Source organism: Leuciscus leuciscus (assembly GCF_965113295.1).
Source record: "Leuciscus leuciscus genome assembly, chromosome: 1".
Lineage (NCBI taxonomy): Eukaryota > Metazoa > Chordata > Actinopteri > Cypriniformes > Leuciscidae > Leuciscus > Leuciscus leuciscus.
This window is the reverse complement of record NC_138725.1, coordinates 35078059-35097132: the sequence shown is the minus strand read 5'-3', so window position 1 is coordinate 35097132 and position 19074 is coordinate 35078059. Positions and strand designations below refer to the sequence as shown.

At 34.8% G+C, this 19074-nt stretch overlaps 1 protein-coding gene and 2 long non-coding RNA genes across 5 annotated transcripts in view; 2 read left to right on the top strand and 1 right to left on the bottom strand.

Annotated features, from left to right (window-relative positions):
- LOC309495372 overlaps nt 1-4678 on the top strand; it is a 5210-nt gene extending 532 nt beyond the window's left edge. The window contains exons 2-5 of one of the 3 annotated variants that reach the window (XR_014204638.1): nt 3244-3365; nt 3579-3821; nt 3982-4133; nt 4273-4678. This is a non-coding gene — a long non-coding RNA (uncharacterized lncRNA). Of the gene's footprint in view, nt 1-3104; nt 3366-3578; nt 3822-3981; nt 4134-4272 lie in introns of those variants that run through there. The other 2 variants (XR_014204639.1, XR_014204640.1) reach the window with 2 other exon arrangements.
- A 4335-nt stretch (nt 4679-9013) lies between these two features.
- Nucleotides 9014-11669, bottom strand: LOC309476612 (phospholipase A and acyltransferase 3-like). Its single transcript, XM_082139728.1, has 5 exons — nt 11591-11669; nt 11302-11406; nt 11005-11152; nt 9311-9555; nt 9014-9194 (listed from the first exon to the last, which is right to left on the bottom strand). The coding sequence occupies exons 2-5, from the start codon at nt 11386-11388 to the stop codon at nt 9186-9188; spliced, it is 489 nt and encodes a 162-aa protein (XP_081995854.1). The 5' UTR covers nt 11389-11406; nt 11591-11669; the 3' UTR covers nt 9014-9185.
- Nucleotides 11670-15137: 3468 nt separating this feature from the next.
- LOC309495380 lies at nt 15138-18392 on the top strand. The gene is made up of 5 exons (XR_014204642.1): nt 15138-15177; nt 15421-15512; nt 15657-15801; nt 17712-17953; nt 18192-18392. It is a non-coding gene; the product is annotated as an uncharacterized lncRNA (long non-coding RNA).
- The last annotated feature ends 682 nt before the right edge of the window (nt 18393-19074 follow it).

Below are 19074 nucleotides of genomic sequence, written 5' to 3'. Positions count from 1 at the left end.
AACCAAAAAATTGAGTAAATCATATTAAAAGTTTTTAGAGTGCATCACCACCAGAGGTCATGTCACATATACAAAAACATATTCCAGCCAATTTTCAACATTTTAATCACTGTTCTAGAAACATATTTGACTCCACTTTGTTCATTTGCAATAATATGTTATGATTTGTTCACAAACAACAGGCCCAGACAGTTCACAAATAATGTAAATACACAGTCTTACAATGTCATTGCTTTATAACTGCTCTTTCAAATCCTGTAGGAAAATTAACAGTCTTCATAAAGGTCTGTCATCATATATTCACCCTCATGTTGTTTCAAACCTGTATGAATTTCTTTCTTCTGCTGAACAGAAAGGAAGATATTTAGAAGAATGTCGGTAACCAGACAGTTTCTGGTCTCATTGACTTCCATATTAGGAAAAAAAATATACTATGGAAGTCAATGGTACCAGAAACTGTCTGGTTACTGACATTCTTCTAAATATCTTCCTTTCTGTTCAGCAGAAGAAAGAAATTCATAAAGGATTGAAACAACATGAGGGTGAGTATATGATGACAGAATTCTCATTTTAAAGTGGAGTATCCCTTTAAAAATTTGCCAACTGCATATAAGTGAATCAGATGTTGGTCATCAAAACATGAAATCTGTATGAAACACATAAACAAATGACACAAAATGTGTATAAATTCTATATGATTTTAATTTGAATAGCATATGATTCAATATAAGAACTTTAAATGATTTATATATGAATTTTATATATTTCTACTAATACCATACACATTTGCATACTTTTTTTGTCATGTAAAACTCATATAAGTCTTTTAACAGTATTCATATATGACGCAAAAATCCCCTATAAGTTATATGTGTGCTATTTAGTATGAAATGGGCCATAATCGGTCTGATTTTGTATAGGACATGTATTGGCCTTATATGAAACACACTGTTAACCCTTGCTGTAAAAAAAGCCGTAATTCAGACAGTATCATACCATTTTCCATTAAAACAGTAATATACCCTAGAAAACAAAACTAGCCTACAGGAATATACTGTAAATGAACAGTGCTCCAAATCGACACTCAGAGGCTGTTTTCCCAATCACACCCTATACCCTCATTCACTATTCCCTACATTAGTCACTAATATAGTCCACTTGACAGAGTGAATGAAAAGAAGAGAGTGAATTGAGAAACTGATGAACACTGATAAGCAGAATCACTGAAGGACAGAGAAAAAAGAACAGAAAAAAGAGAAACACAAGAACTACAACTGACTTCCAGTAACACTGAGTGTGAAACCAGTTTACAAACCAGTTTACGATTATTTCTTTCATACATGTACAAAAGTTATTGTTGAGAATTAACAGAGATTTAGTTAATAATAAAATTTGTTGTCACCATGATGGAGATCAGTATTTGCTTTAGTTGGTCTCTTGTCCCTTGACTTCTTATCTTTCATCTCTCTCTGACTGCTGTAACAGTGAGTTTATAAAACACATTTGATATGGCAAGAAAAAGTCAAGAGGTAGTTGATCAGGTGTTTTTATTATTTTGTGATGATGTTACAATCATCTTGGACTATCTGATTTTCAGATTTTTCCTGTATATATTAATTGAAATTATGGGTATGTCATTTTTAGCATAAATCTGTGTATCTACAAAATGAAATCAATATTTCTATAATCAGGTCTTCTGAAAAATAACAATCATATAGTTCATTCAATTTTATTTTACTCCTGTTTGGTTCAGACACACACAGATATCAACAATCAGCATATGAATCTCAACAATGGTGAAAAGTGTCATGTCGCAATGCATGCTGGGTTCCAGGATAATATAAAACTCCCAGCATGCACTGCTGCATGAATAATATATATAAAAAAAGAAATATTGCCACCATTGTTGAGATTAATGTGCTAAATTGTGATATCTCTGTGTTTCTAAAACATAGTGTAGCTCTGTTTTTTTTGGTTTATGCATGATGTGTTAAAAAAAATGAGTCATAGTAATTTATTGCTGTAGGTTCACAGTAGTGGTAATGTAACAGTTTTGATCGAGGATAAAACTCTGAATGAATAAGAATTAATTCCTTAGTGAATGAACAGGCAATATGATGATTTTGTCATCATAAGCATTACAACCACAATCATTCATAAACTGTGTGCGCACAAGTGTGACTTGCAAAAACACAGCTCAAGCAACAACAGAAAAACTAATGTTTTAGCATCAGCATCCCAACTAAAGCAAACACTGATCTCTATAATGGTAACTTCAAACAAACATTTTCAATAACAATTTCTGTATGACAGAAACAAAGTCATACTGGTTAATAATAAGTGTAATAATGTGTAATGGCTGGAAGTCAGTTGTAGTTCTTGTGTTTCTCTATTTTCTGTTCTTGTGTTTCTCTTTTCTTCAGTGATTCTGCTTATTAACAGCAGGTGTTCATCACTAATGCTCAACAATCACTTACATATTCTCTTAATTATCTCACTGCAACACTGTCTCAATGTTACTTTTTACTCTTTGTAGTGTGGATTTCCCTGTGGGGTTGAAAGGGTTAACAGTGTAAGATAAAAAGACACACCCACAAAATGTATTTTAACAGTAATAAACTGTAAGTTATAAAACAGGTTTATACTGGCAACACTGTTGCCAGTAGTTTACTGTAAAATTTCGTTTTTTGGGTCACCATTGTGCAGAAGAGTAGAGCCTGTGCTTCAGTCCAGGAGAAGATCTACAAATATTGATGATATGCTGCATGTTGCTTTATTTAACAGGCGGTGACTGTGTAGTTGCTGGTCCAGTGGAAATCTCTTTATTTACAAAAGTTTTGTTGTGGTTTCAAATGAAATAAGTTCACAGTAATACTTTGCTCACGTTATTAATGCATTATACATTTTAGTTTAATACATGTAAATGACAGTTGGTCAATTTAAGGTTTCTGCAAGTGAAATTAGTTAACTCGAGTTTTAGTGCATTTTACAGTAACATACTGTAGATTACAGTAAAGAACTGCACAATTAACAGTAAATTACTGGCAACAGTGTTGCCAGTATTTTACTGTAAAAAAAAACGGTAAGGTCTAACAGTGCACAGAAGGTAATTCTGGCTGATTTAAGTAAGGAAGATATATGGTTGCTATATATGAACCATGCAGGTTTTTTTCATATGGGAAGTGTGTTCTCTTTCATTTTATCACTAACTTTTTAGATGTAATTTCTGGCTGTTTTGTACAGGTGTGAAAAAGAAACTTGTACTTATATCAAATAAGAAGAACAACAAAGACTTGCAGCCATGGATAAAGTCAATCACTAACCATCTGTACTGGTCATGCAGTACAAGCAAAGGTGACAAAGAGGTAAGAATATAATGTAGTACATAACATAGATACAGTATTTTTGGTATAGAATATTTACTGTTATATCAACGATAACAAAACATGTTCCTGTATGCCCAAATGTATGCCCTGTATGTTCCAAATAACCGTTTTAGTAAATATTTTTAATAGTATTTACCTGGCACATAACGTAAAATTTGCACCAGGAAAGTATTTCACCAACTATGACTTCAGACTAATTTTTATAGGACTGTGTACGAAGATGGGAATCGCTTCTGCACCACATATGTGGCATTCACCGGTGGGAGGAGGATGGTGCTCAGTACACCTGCCATCACACAACCCTGACTGAGGACGAACAGAGGCGCAAAAGGTGGCTGAGACCAGATTCATCAGCTTTTGTGGCACTGAAGGGAGTGGTGTTGGACTAAAATCTCCTTAGAGACTTGAGGCAGATGTCACTCTTCAAGCATACAGGTATCTATTTACATTGATTCAAATATTTTTCCAGTCATGATGATTATTGTTGCAATATTTATACATTTTTTGAGAGGAGCAGTTTTGTTTCATTACTGCCTACAATGCAATAATACCAGTTACACTGGGTCATTGAGTGTGTGATATTACATTTATACAGGATCTTTGGAGGTGTACCATCAGGTCATGCTGAAGTATGCTGAGAAGCGACTTCACTTCAGTTACGACAGCATGAGGGCTCGTACCCAACTTGCAATAATTGACCATAATAGCAACGTTGGGACGGGAGACCACAGGCGAAGACAAAAGAAGGTATCCTCATATGTCCTAATATATCCTCATTTATATCAATATGTTTTACATGACAACATCACATTCATTGTATAATACCTAGTTTCTACAGGTGTTCCATGGAGATGCTGTATTTAATTTGTAATTTCATGTATTTTAGGACAACCACGGTATAAAGCTGTATACTCAAGACAGAGTCAGCAATGGGTTGCAAAACCCATGTTTGAAAACACCACTCAGGCCTTTCGTCATGATCTTGTTGAGCGTGTGCTGAGGAGGAGAGATGACAGTACTGTCGTCTTTTCCGACACTTTACCCCCTCGTAAACCAGGACAAAGGACATTGCTCCAGAACATCGCTCCAGTTCCAAGGCCGGACAAGGGTGATCTGGTCGCTCATACCAAATCTCGCTTTTGAGCTTGGCAACATCACTGTTATCTGACAATGTTGACATTTTTTATATACAGCTTACAATGTTCTGTAAATTATTGTTGTAAAATAAAGATTTGTTTGTAACTGTAATACTGTGTTCTTATAGTTTGAGTAAAAACACAGGAGCACAAGAACTTTGATTTACTATCTTTATTATAATGAATGACATAATGCAATATTTTTGAACATGAACAATGTACAATTCAGACTAAACATTTAGAATATCTCCTCTGCCTCCTGAAATCCAATGTAAGTACCAGTGGGGGAGGGATACTTTTTTCTGATCATTGATACAACACAGGTAATGGTGTTCTACTGCCACGGCCAAGGCGCTCTCATTTTAGTGCCCATTCTAGCACAACACGGTAGGCCACCAGCCTGCATTAGCTATAGGAATGGGGGTGGTGGCAGAGAGAGCAGAAGTTTGGTCAGTTCACTAGCGAAATGGCTAATGTATTTACAGCAAAAAACTAAAACAATACTAATAAAATGACTAAGGAAAATGCATATGTCATGTTATAAAATCAGATATTCAACTCACTCTATGGATAGCTGCCCATTTAGTCCCTCCGGTTTTGGACGTCTCTTCCAGTTTATTTTAGGAACGAAGAAGAAAGTGTCCAGGACTGCCTTTTGGATAAGAGCAGGAAATTCCTCGGTACAGGTGACACATTTTTCTTTTCCTGGCTGTATGAAATCCCACTCTTTACAGCACAGGCTTTCTTCCTCGGTAGGCATTGGGTCACAACACCCACACAAACACCACCAGTTGTCAGAAATCTGTGTCCTTGAAGCATATGCTTCATCTGCCAGTTGCCCCTCTGTCTGTCTCCTTCTTTCCAACTAGGCTAGTTCTTCGTCTGTATACTCGGGTTCGAATAAATAAGGACGACCATCAAACTCAAAAGCCTCTTCCATGTGTTCAAAATCTGCTATATTCTCCATAGTTACGTTACTATAAGCTTCTTCACTTGCGATCATCACACACACGACGCTCCGCCCACCTGCACACTGTTGTTTACCTTTTCCGGCTACAACTGAGTTCCCACGGGACTTCAGCGCGAGACTACCGCTAGCCATCTAAAACACTATTTAGGTGAGTTTAAACAATGGCTAAGTTGCTAAACGCATCTTGTTGTCATGTAAGGGCCCTGTTCATGTTGGACAGACATTTTACTTGCATTTTGTGTTTGTTAACAGGCACAAAGACACCCTTTATGTTTATGCCCCCATAACTGCCGTTATAGCTGAGTGGGAGCTCTGGACATTAGCTGTAGTAGCTCCGTGTTGCAAGCACCGATCCGGTTCATTTTTTTTTTCTATAGACAGTACTCACAAAGGTCTAACGATCAAGATTAACTTAAAAATTGCCCGGAGTTCTCCTTTAAACTCAATAATATTTGCCTGAAAAGTCATGGTAAATTATGAAGCTGCAACCCAGATAGCAACATTGTGTCGGCCCAGATCCGGCCCACATCTGGCACACATGGAAAGATGATCTGGCCCACATGCAGCGTGGAATTACGGCACTTGGGTGGGCCACTCCTGTTTGCCAGATCTGGGCCACAAGCAGGCCATAGCAATGCCACATGTCAGCCAAGAGCAAAGAAATAAACCAGAACTGGACCTTATCTGAGCCACAAAATCTGTGTATATTAAATATGAAGTCATCTCAGCCTTAATAAGCCTGTTAACAAGCAGAATCACTGAAGGAAAGAAGAGAACAGAAAAAGAGACGAGCAGAAACACAAGAACTACAACTGACTTCAGACACAGTCTAAGATGAAATCAACTGAAGAGAAAAGAAGACATTAAATCTGTGAAGATCTCAGCAGAGGAGGATTAAACAACTCCACAAACAGCATTACCAGCTTCACTTACTAACCAGACTGACTTTATTTCTGTCAGACGTCTACAAAAGGTTTTATTGAGAATTAACAGAGGTTTAACTCTAATGTGTTTCATTTGAAGTCACCATAAGAGTGACTAGTGTTTCCATTAGTTGGGCTCTTAATTCTTATTATATCTATTGTCTTCTTTGGCTGCTGTGACAGTGTGTTTGTTAAACACATTTGCAGCAGCAAAGAAAGCTAAAGTGAACTGAGATCAGGTGATCATGGTTACCTGGTGATGGTTTTATAATCATCATTAAAAAAACCTGTCTCACTGATCTCTTTGGAGTCAAACAATTGTGTTATTCCATTAATATCTTCACATCACAATCCCTGTGTTATTGCAGCGTGAGATCCAGCAATATTATAACAATCAGTTAGAAGACTTTAACAAACATGAGCACGAAAATGACTGTTCGATGACAAACACAGACATCAATAATCAACGTATGAATCTCAACAATGGTGACAATCAAAAGTACCTTGCTGCAATGCATGCTGGGTAACATCATTGTACAAAACTCCCAGCATGCATTGCAACATGAATAAATTATGCAGCTGAATTGTCCTATTATTTTGTTTAATTCTAAATATGTGCTTTTATTTTTTTGCTGTTGTTTTTGTTGTGACATTTAGTAGCTTTTCAGTGATGTTCTGAATTAATCTGTTTATCTAAAAAAAAATAAAAAAAATATATATATATATATATATATATATATATATATATATATATATATATATATATATATATATATATTGTCACCCTTGTTGAGATTCATACGCTGATTTTTGATATCTCTGTGTGTCACCTCGGATTCACTTTTCATGCTCATGTTTGTTAAAATTTTCTAACTGTTTGTTATAATATTGCTGGATCTCACGCTGCAGTAACACAGGGTTTGTGATGTGAATATATTAATGGAATAACACAATTGTTAGATTCAAATTACCTCAGTGACATGATGATTATAAAACCATCATCACCTGATCTCACTTCACTTTAGCTTTCTTTGCGGCAGCAAATGTGTTTGACAAACACACTGTCACAGCGGCCAAAAAAGACAAATGATATAAAACGAGTTAAGATCCCAACTAATGGAAACACTAATCACTATTATGGTGACTTCAAATGAAACACATTAGAGTTAATCCTCTGTTAATTCTCAATAAAACTTCTGTAGACGTCTGACAGAAATAAAGTCAGTCTGGTTAGTAATAAGTGAAGCTGGTAATGCTGTTTGTGGAGTTGTTTAATCCTCCTCTGCTGAGATCTTCACAGATTTAATGTCTTCTTTTCTCTTCAGTTGATTTCATCTAAGACTGTGGCTGAAGTCAGTTGTAGTTCTTGTGTTTCTGCTCATTTCTTTTTTCTGTTCTCTTCTTTCATTCAGTGATTCTGCTTGTTAACAGGCTTATTAAGGCTGAGATGACTCCATATTTAATATACACAGATTTTGTGGCTCAGATAAGGTCCAGTTCTGGTTTATTTCTTTGCTCTTGGCTGACATGTGGCATTGCTATGGCCTGCTTGTGGCCCAGATTTGGCAAACAGGAGTGGCCCACCCAAGTGCCGTAATTCCACGCTGCATGTGGGCCAGATCATCTTTCCACGTGTGCCAGATGTGGGCCGGATCTGGGCCGACACAATGTTGCTATGTGGGAACATGGACATGGTTGTGTGACCTTCCCTCGTCCCCTTTAAAAAACTACACAAATGATGCAGATGACCTTAAATGCAGGTTATGGGGAATTATGGGCAGCATGAAACCATTCAAAAATACATTTTAAAGCAAGTGTCCAATTCAGTTTAATAACTTTGCATATCAATGGGTTTGGGCATTTCTTTCTATTAACTCTTTCCCCGGCCAGAGTTTTTGAAAAACATTGCCAGCGGCAGCAATTTTTATTTTTTTTTATTTTTTTTACAAATCTTTCATGGCCCCCAGAATATGTTGTTGCATGAATATCTGAACATGCAATATATCAAAAGAAAGAACAGATCCTTTTAAACAAAACTCGTTTTATTCTAGCTTCATGCATTATTTTTTTATCAACACTTGAATGTGGATAAGTTTCATAAAAAAAAGCTATATTTTAGCAAAATGCTGTGAAAAATCACGTTTTTGTCAAAGACTAACGTTACATCCAGATTTGTATCAGATTCAGATCAATGATCAAAACACAGATGGAGTAGATCGAGTCCATCAACAGTCCTAAAGCTCGTCCTGGATCGACATTTCATTCAGTAACATTAGAAAGATTTGATTTATGCTGTTTAATGTTGATGATCGCATTATTTTATGCATCTTCTTACATTTGAGACTGCTCATTTCTACTTCTTCACCTGTGTTTTGATCAGGAGATTCTGAACTCTTTCAGAAGATGTGTAAAAGCACCCACTACCGTATAACAGTGAAAACATGGAAAGCAGGAAAATTCTGTCAATGGTGGGGAAAGAGTTTAAAGTTCACTCTTCATACAGACGCAAGCAGGGATGCAACTTTAAAAGGTGCGTTTACAGCTTAGCCATGCTGCATTTTTAACAATTGAAAAATGATGACAGACAGCAGATACATATGCATGCATATAGTTTAATATTAATCACATTCAAACTGAAGATGAAGAAGACAGATTTAAAGAAACCCCTTTAAGTTAAAGAAACTGCTGTCTCAATGCCCAACTTGAGCTGAACTGGTCGCGCCGTCCTCAAGCCATGAAGAGAGAGTGTTCAGTCTTCTGTTTACTGTCCTTACTTGCACTGCATAAAGAAACATGTGCAAATGTTATTTTATGGAATATTATTTTTATTTTTTTTACATCTATCTGTGTAAAACATTCCAGATTTGATTTCAGTTTTGATCACACACTTAGTACCTTGGGAAGCCGTTTTTTTCCGTAGCGCACATAGGCGAGTACATGTTCACAGTCGTTCATGATTGGGTCCCACCACACACAGTTTTTGTTTAACTCCATAATTTCCTTTATCATTTCCTTTTTATTTATAGGGGTGTATCCTTTCCCGCTGCTATCCTTGTCCAGGTAGTTAAACACCTCAGGCTTATCAGAGAGTTTACTCAATGTATCAAATACACAGACTGGTTTCTCGGATAGTTCGCCTCCTATTGGTAGAGAATCAGAGGTTCAGGGCCATTAGTTCTTTCTGTCAGGAAAAGTGTTCTGTTGTAGTTTAACCCTCAAACGCCATCGGGACAAATGTGGGCAAAATCTTTTTTTATATATAGTTTCCTTAATCTGAGCTGTACAAGACTTGGCAACTTTTCCTGAGTTTCTTGAACAAACACACACACACACGCACAAATGGACTCAATTCAACAATGTTAAGAGGTTGAAAAAAACCCTCCTTAATTCGTCCTTCATGGACAAAAGTGCACTGTAAGACATTTCATGTTAGTTTAACTTGGAAATGCAAGTTCACCTGCTACCTTGAAAATCGAAGTTCACTCAACTTGAAGAAACACACACACATATCCACAAAAGCATTGCATTGAAAGACATTGAATGAGCCTATGACAGCAAGATTTTTTTGTCAAATAAAAATCTGTCACTCACGCATGCACAAAATAATTTAAAGGGATTGTTCACCCAAAAATGAAAATTCTGTCATCATTTACTCACCCTCAAGTTGTTTCAAACCTGTATGAATTTCTTTTTTCTGCTGAACACAAAATAAGATATTTTTTTAAAATGTCTGTAACCAAACAGTTGATGGACCCCATTGACTTCCATAGTATATATATTTTTTTCCTACTATGGAAGTCATTGGGGTCCATCAACTGTTTGGTTACAGACATTTTAAAAAAATATCTTATTTTGTGTTCAGCAGAAAAAAGAAATTCATACAGGTTTGAAACAACTTGAGGGTGAGTAAATGATGACAGAATTTTCATTTTTGGGTGAACTATCCCTTTAAAGAGCCAATAAATGAGCAATTTGTTTAAAAAAATTGCCAATCAGCCACTATACAAAACACACACACACACACACACTCTCTCTCTCTCTCTCTCTCTCTCTCTCTCTCTCCTTCTCTCTCTCTCTCTCTCTCACACACACACAAAGATGTTGTACATTGTTTATTCTTATGTGTTTGTTACCATTTACTTTTATGGGTTAGGGGTTAGGGTTAGCCCTCGAGTACAGACGACACAAGTTTGGCTTACATAGGTTTTGGCTCTCTAACTTCCTGGATTTATTTTTTTTATTTTTTTTACTGAAGTAAAAAAAAAAAAAAGATATATATATATAAAACATAAAAATAAGCATATTTCACATAAAAAATATGGTAGGCTACTTTTAGAGGTAAATACATTCAAAAATACCCACAAAAAAAGCATAAATTGATCGTTTTTATTTTATCGAAGATAGTGATATGACATTTTTTTTTTCTTTTTTTGAGACCTTTGTGCCCAAATTTGTCCACGAAGCACCAATCAAGGGCTGCTATTCGAAGGACGCTTGGGGAGTTCACGTAAAATCTTGCTCCAAATTTAAGCATAAAACAGTTTTGACACTGTAAATGAAATCATGCAGTCTTGAATATGTCTCTTTACCATATGCATAGAAAATGTCCTCATCATCTAATTTTTCTTTCAGCCCTTTAACCTTTCCCTTCCCCACGTATACAGACCAATGGATGTAGATGGGCAGATGTTTACCCGCAGAGGGAAACTCAGTTATAATCAGATCTCCAAAATTAAACTGAAAGACATAACAAATTAACATTATGTTTTATGGATCTGTTCTCAAGGATTTTAACTGCTAATCCTTGTGCACATTTATGTTAGATTTCAAAGTTCACACATAAAAAAGTGTCTGTATTTGTGTGGTCTGGCTAACTTCTTACAAACCTTTAGTTGGTTTTCGCAAAGAACAGGAGGAGCCAGTTGAAGAGCAAACATAGCTAAAAATACTTTTACCAACAATGCCATTATCATACCAGGGCTGGTCCTTTGCTGAATCCAAATTCATTGAGGCACAGCATTTCATGTAAAGAAAGTAGAGCAAGAAAATAATTTTAGGAACGACTTGTGATTATAAATCACAGAACAGAGGACTGGTACTATTGATACTACAGCATTCATATGAACAATTTTGTATTGTTCTGAGAACAAAGACACACATATCTTGAAAACTCACCTTTAAGATGCCAGCCAGTATGTTCTGTGAGTGAAGATCACTTGTAAATTGACATAGGTTGGACTACTTTTAATGTCATAGTCATGCAACGTCACTTCTTCAGCTTACTGATAAGAAAATGAGAAAACGACGGTTGCCTCCTTATGGTTTTTTTTGGGTTTATTTGCATTCATTGGTTCATTTTGCTAGTGCAATCCTGGTCGAGCCAACCGCGAGATAACTACCTCTAAATGTAAAACTCTTCTGAATGATACTTCTCTCATCAAATGTCTGTTTGATGTCTGTATCAGAGGTCTCCAACTGCAGAGTTCATCTCCTACACTGCAAAAATGAATACGCTATATCTACTCAATGAAACTGTGGCAACAGATTACAAGCAATATTATTAATTAAATTGAACAAATTAGAATTGAGTAATAATTAATCAAATTAATTCCTTAAAAGTTAACCATTTAAAATGAGTAAAATTTACACTTTTTTTTTTTTTTTTTTTTTTTACAAAAATATCTGAATAACAGACAGACGTCAAAGATGAATTAAGAACTCTTTATTTTGTATTGCCAACATTGAAGACACCTGATGTTAACAAGCAGAATCACTGAAGGGGAAAACCGTAATTTTTGTGTTTGCACAAACACAAAGTGTTTTGTTTTAGTTGGGCTCTTGACCCTTAAATCATTAACTTTAGATTTAGTTTGGCTGCTGTACCTGAGTTATAGCAGCCAGATGAACAACGAGAAAAGGTGATCTGATGGTGTTGGTTGTGTTTTAACATAATCATTATTTCACAATCATTTGACCTCATATAGAGTCCAATTTCTGAGTTAGGTTTACTTTATTAATTATAGCAGCACTGTCCTGTTACAGTATAATATTTTTAACTTTGACAATGTGTAATTGTTTTTAATGTTCAATTACATTGGAATTATTAGAACCATTTAAATTACAGTGGGTTACCATTGTGGAGAAGAGAGGAGCATTTTGTTTGGCTGTGGACGGATGCCAAAATTCCAGCTGCTTTGGTTGAAGGAGCATGTAAATTTTAGCATTTAAGATGTTAATATGTGCTACTGCTAACAAATAGCTCGCTAGTCTATAAAATTTAATATGAGTCACTAAATTAAATGAGATATTAATGGATGAATGAATATAAAAAATACCTGAATGGTAGCATTTAAAAATTAAGAAATTGACTTAATTCCATGATGTTGAAGTTACATGAACAAATTATATTTGTTTAACGTAACCCAGTTATGTGGAACATGTTGACATAAAAAAGTTAAAGCCAACATATCATTTTTTTTAGTGTAGTCTTTCTTTATTAAGGCTATACGTTAAAATCCGATTATTTGTGTATCCGATTGGAATCTGATCTTAAATTATTGAAGTCCACACTGTGTATCGCAACTGTTTAGATCCAATTTGTGTGTCCATGACGCTCTTCCATTTTATAGAATATTTGCTTTGGTTTCTATGGCAATGACGTATGCGACGGTAGGCATATGTCAAAAACAACAACAACTGCAACATTAAGGGGTTTGCAATACAGATGTTGTCTTATTTACCACCACTTTTGGACAGTGATGAGATAAGTGCCTTATTCTACTTTTTGTTGTTGAAAATTATATCACCTGATCATTTTTGTTTCTGGCTTTCTTTGTAATAAATTACGTGTTATGGTAAAAACTGTTACAAAAACCAAGAGTCAAACTGTCCAACTAAAGGAAACACTGATCACCATAATGGTGATCAACAATTTTCACTAAATCGTCAACATCTAAACCTCTGTTAATTCTCAAAAAGACCTTCTGTAGACGTATGGCACCAATTAAGTCAATCTGGTTAGTAATAAATGAAGCTGGTAATGCTGTTTGTGGAGTTGTTTAATCCTCCTCTGCTGAGATCTTCACAGATGTAATGTCTTTTGTCTTCATTTGTCTTCATTTGATTTCTTCTAAGGCTGTGGCTGGAAGTCAGTTTTAGTTCTTGTGTTTCTCTTTTTTCTGTTCTTCTTGTTTCTCTTTCATTCAGTGATTCCGCTTGTTGACAGCAGGTGTTCATCATTAATGCCCAATCATCACTTAATTAATCACTTAATTATCTCATTTACTTTAACTCTAATTCAGAGTTATTTTAACTCTCTGTAGAGAGGGACCAAATGTTCTCTGAGCAGAGTTAATTTTACTCTGGGGATTTAGCTGTCACATTTATATGGGAACATGTATGTGCAATATATGTAATAAAGGATAAAACTTTTTGAATATTACATGTAATGCTATTTTTGTCTCATTTTTGTGTATATTTGTATTCACTAATATACATGGTCAATGCATATATTGGAGTATATTGAAAAATATAAGCACTAGTTTCCCATATATGGAAATATGTAATATAGTGCATAATATTTTGCAGTATATTCCCATATATTTTTGTTCCGTATAAGGAACATTCAACATTCAGTCAACACAGATTTTTCACATCGACTTGATACATTGAGCACAATTAAATACAGTATGTTCAGTGAAAATATAATTTTAACTGAAGAGCTTAAGCTGTGCTTGGAGATAATTATTTGGAAGTCATTTATTGAGCCAATATTCAACACTGATTCTTGAGATGAGGGACAAAACATTTTTTAGATGTTATTTTTTATTATTTGCTAATAAATTATTACAAATGTATATATTTGTAGACAAAGGTATCTGCTAATGAACCATGTAAAGGAATGAAAGGAACCATGATCCTTTTATAAAGTTTTTATTAAAATGATTTTTTTTTTCAAAATATTTACATTTATTCATATCATAATTTAATGTGTGTCAATTCCGTCAGAAGCATTGAAATCATGCTATTTTAAATGTATTCTCTACTTTTTTTTTTTTTCACATTATGAACAATACAGCTCCTAAATTCCTTAATTCTCTTCCCTCCGTTTTTAATAATAAGCATATATAACATCAGACATAATATCATTTTCAGTTGATGTTTTAATATTTTAAATGCATACATTCACACCAAATTACCATTGTGCTACTGAAAAAAAAAAACACAGACAATTTCCTTAAAAACAAAACCAATGTTAGAACTGAGATGTCCATAAAAAAAATAACAACAGTTTCACCATTTTGTTTTTTTTATTATAAAAATGCTAAATTTCCCTAAAATACAGATATTTATACAGAAGAGGACTGTATTGAGCTGCATTGTGTGTAAAATACCACACATTACAATATATGTTTTAACTGTTGCCTTTAAATGTAAAATACACAATTGGCTAAGGAGCCCAGTATCACTATCACTCAGAAGAGTTTTGCATTTGGTGCCATTTATCTTGTGGTTGGTTGGACCAAATATATTCATGTAAAATTAACCCCATTTTACAACAAAGCAAACAGAAGCGTGCACTGAGAGAATATACTTTAATTTAGTAATTTTAGACAAGAGTGGATTTCTAATTTTCTTATCAGTCAACTGAAGAGATGACGTTGCACGACAATGTCCTTAAAAGTAGTCGGACCTACGGCAATTCACATCTTTTGTTCTCTGCCAGCCTGTCTGTTTCTGGCACACCTACTGGCATCTTACAGGTATGGTTTTGGAAACTTTTATTTGAAGCAGTTATTGTCACGAGGAACCAGCCCATTATCTGAGCAGGGTTTGCTAAACTGGGGGTCACCAAGCTTATGATTTCAGGTGTAGATGCCTCATCAAATGATATGTGCTTTAAACACAAATCTTTCCTAGCTGAGCATCATCCGTAATGATATAACATGACACTTAATAATTTTTCTTGCTCTAATTCTTAACATGTCATATTAACATGTCTCAAGGAACGTGAATTATGCGAGGGACAAGCACTGGTACGATGATAAGGATATTGTTCGTGTTTTGGGCTTCGTTTGCTCTTCATCCAACTCAACAAGTGAGATGATAGCAGATCACACATACAGACATATCTTTGAATTCTAACATGTGTGCAAGAATTAGCTGTTAAAATTCTTGAGATACAGTTTTGTATTTATAATTTTGCCTGAAATAATATTGTTTTTTTCTTCCTGTTTCTCAGTTTGAATTTGGGGATATCATTTCAGTTGGTAGATTACACATACATAGAAAGCCTTTATTCACCCACTGGGCTGTGTACGTGGGGAAAGGTCCTGTTGAAGGCCTGAATGGGAAAAGCAATGACAAAGACATTTTCCATATAACTGGTAAGCATGGGTTTTCAAACTGTGGCCCAGGGACACCCATAAACTCACAAGGGGGTTCTCTATGGATAATCTGAGAGGGAAAGACCCAGCTAACAGACTTTTGTTATAAGAACGTTCTCCAAATATTCAGTGTTGGTTCTGGGAATGTGAAAAATGTCCAGTTTTCTTGACGTTAGAGGAACGTGTTTTAAAAGGTACAACGTTCTTTCAACTTCATTTTGATTTAAAATTCAACATTATAGGAATTTTGATTTCGAACATTCCAAGAACATAAAAATATCCAGTTTCTTTAATGTTACTAGAATGTTATTTGAATGTTAGTGTGATGTTCCTGAAACATTCTTTCAATCATCTTTCGAAAGAGCAATAAGAACACAAACTACAACTTTATTCAGACACAGCCTTAGATGAACTGAAGATAAAAGACATTAACTCTATCAAGATCTGATTAAACAACTCTACAAACAGCATTACCAGTTTCACTTATTACTAACCAGACTGACTTTATTTCTGTCACACGTCTACAGAAGTTCTTATTGAGGATTAACAGAGGTTTAGATGTTGATGTTGAAAATGTTTAGTTTGAGGTCACCATCATGGAGATCAGTGTTTGCTTTAGTTGGGCTCTTGACCCTTATTTATCTTTGAGTTGTTGCTTTATGATGAGTTGAGTTGGTTATAATAACAGACAAATGACTGCTTTTTCTATAATTGATGACTTAATGAATTAAACACTATTGAAAAATCTGATACTCATCAATTGAAAGAGATGATTTGAAACTTTATTGTTTCAGCTGCTGAATGTTTATTTCTGTGAACTTAAATTTAAACACTGAATTTGTTATAGTTCTGTTGTTTTGAGTCACTTATACACTCACAGACATCAACAATCGGTATATGAAACACAACAATGGTGACATTCTTCATGCCAGTATACAAAACACATTCATGGCTCCCAGCATGCATTGCGGCATGAATAAATTGTGCATTTGAATTATAATTTTTTTTTGATTGTCAGCATTGTTGAGGTTTGTATGACGAGAACTGATGTCTAAGTGTGTCGTTTTTAACTTTTAAAAAGTTTTGGACAATCTCACACAAATTTCTTCAGTTACAAATGATTTTTATCACATCAATGGATTTCATTACCTTCTTCTCTAATTACTTTTAAGTTCCAAAAGTGAATCAATCAAGTGAATGCAACTGTTTAACTGCAGTACTTTGCCTGTTATTAAACTTAATGTCTTTTATCTTCAGTTCATCTAAGGCTGTGTCTGAATAAAGTTGTAGTTTGTGTTCTTATTACTCTTTAGAAAGATGATTGAAAGAATGTTTCAGGAACATCACACTAACCTTTAAATAACATAGTAACATTAAGGAAACTGGATATGTTTATGTTCTTGGAATGTTAGAAAACAACATTCCTATAATGCTGAATTTTAAATCAAAATGAAGTTGAAAGAACGTTTGAGGAACATTATACTTTTAAAACACGTTCCTCTAACGTCAGACCATTTTTCACGTTCCCAGAACCAACACTGAATATTTGGAGAACGTTCTTATAACAAAAGTCTATTAGCTGGGGAAAGGTTTTACAAAATGCATTTTTAGGGCAGTCAGAGTTAACTGCGGAATAATTGGTTTACACATTTAACATTACTGAGTTGCTACAATATCACATATTTTCTAAGACAGTAATGGATCTCTTTATACATGAAAATATATATTTTAGGAAGAGAGAGCCTCACAAGGAGATCATCATAAAAGTTAGAAAACCCCTTGTGTAAGAATAGTGTATTTAGAGCTAGACAATCAATGTAAACCTATGTGCCAAAATCATTATTATTTAATTGGAAATGAATGTACTAACAAACTGAAATATTTCTTAACCATCTGTTCTACCTCAATAGGCCCTGTAATGACCAGGTCGTTGTCTGATTGTGTATTTGGTAAAATGGGAAGGAACCGTTATATTGTGTCTAACTATCTTGACATAGACGAAAATGGGAATAACCGTCCGATCAATGATAGAGCAGAAATGATACGGAAAATAAATGAGTTGCATCATCACTGTGGGAGGTGGAAGCCATTATCGCATAACTGTGAGCATGTAGCCACTTCAATTCGCTACGGATTTCAACACTGTGAACAGGTAATAAATATTCGGTCAATTAGAATATGTTTGTTAGTTGTAATGAGTGTAACTGTCATGTATTGCTTGCTTTGGCTGGTGTGAAAGTGATATTTTACATTGCATTTTTGTACAGGGTTGATGTTACTGATATATAGTGAGAGACCAGTTAATATATTTAAATAAAAGCATCTACTCTAACTGACCAATAAAAAAAAATAAAAAAAAAACATCTGTCTTTGGTTTCTCCCCTTGACAGAGAGGAACCAGGTTGGGAAAAAAATTAAGTTCATGGTTTCGAAATCAACCAGATAACAGGCCAGGCAAACGCTCTCTCATGGACCTGTTGGACCGTGACTCAAGTCTGGCTGCTGCCGGGGCATGAGACTGTTCTCATCCTTGGTGTGTCTTTATCATCAATGAAAATGGGATATACATCTACATAATAAACTATAAGCATGCATCACGTCTGCTGTCTGTCATAATATTCCAACTGCTTTGCATTTGCATATTCCAACTGATTTTTTTGCTTTGCCCCTGAAAAGAGAAAACTATAACTTTACATTTGTTAAGATGTACTTAACAAATTGTAGCAAACAAAAAATTATAATTTTTTTATTATAAAAAGAAAATGGAAGTGATTTATGTCTTCAGGAGAGGGCCTGGCCAAAACAACAAACAGAGGGGTTACTAACAACTAAGAAGGGAACTAAATGACCAATACAGGTAAAAGAAAAAATATAGAAATAAACAAAGGTTTTCCTCTACTCCCTAACTAAAAAAAACAAAAAAACAGGGATAAACATTTAGTATTTCAAAAGAAAACGCCACCATCTCCCCAAAGCTTCCGATAAAACAAAAACAAATAACTCATGAGAGATAGCCTACTATAGTCAAGTCAAGTCACCTTTATTTATATAGCGCTTTTTACAATACAGATTGTTTCAAAGCAGCTGTACAGAGATAACAGGAAAATAATGTTGTAATAATATTGTTAAATATAAAATTAAATGTCCCCAACTAAGCAAGCCAAAAGCCAATGGTGACAAAGGCGAAGAAAGTAAAAAAAGGCGACAGTGGCAAGGAACCAAAACTCCATCAGGTGACAGAATGGAGAAAAAAACCTTGGGAGAACCCAGGCT

What these genes read in the sequence shown, in the direction of transcription:
- LOC309476612 (XM_082139728.1), bottom strand. Translation starts at nt 11,388, where the DNA reads ATGATAATGGCATTGTTGGTAAAAGTATTTTTAGCTATGTTTGCTCTT. An exon ending in TTTGCGAAAACCAACTAAAG is followed by an intron (nt 11,153 to 11,301) that starts GTTTGTAAGAAG and finishes TATGTCTTTCAG; the next exon opens with TTTAATTTTGGAGATCTGAT. An exon ending in GGACATTTTCTATGCATATG is followed by an intron (nt 9,556 to 11,004) that starts GTAAAGAGACAT and finishes CTCTACCAATAG; the next exon opens with GAGGCGAACTATCCGAGAAA.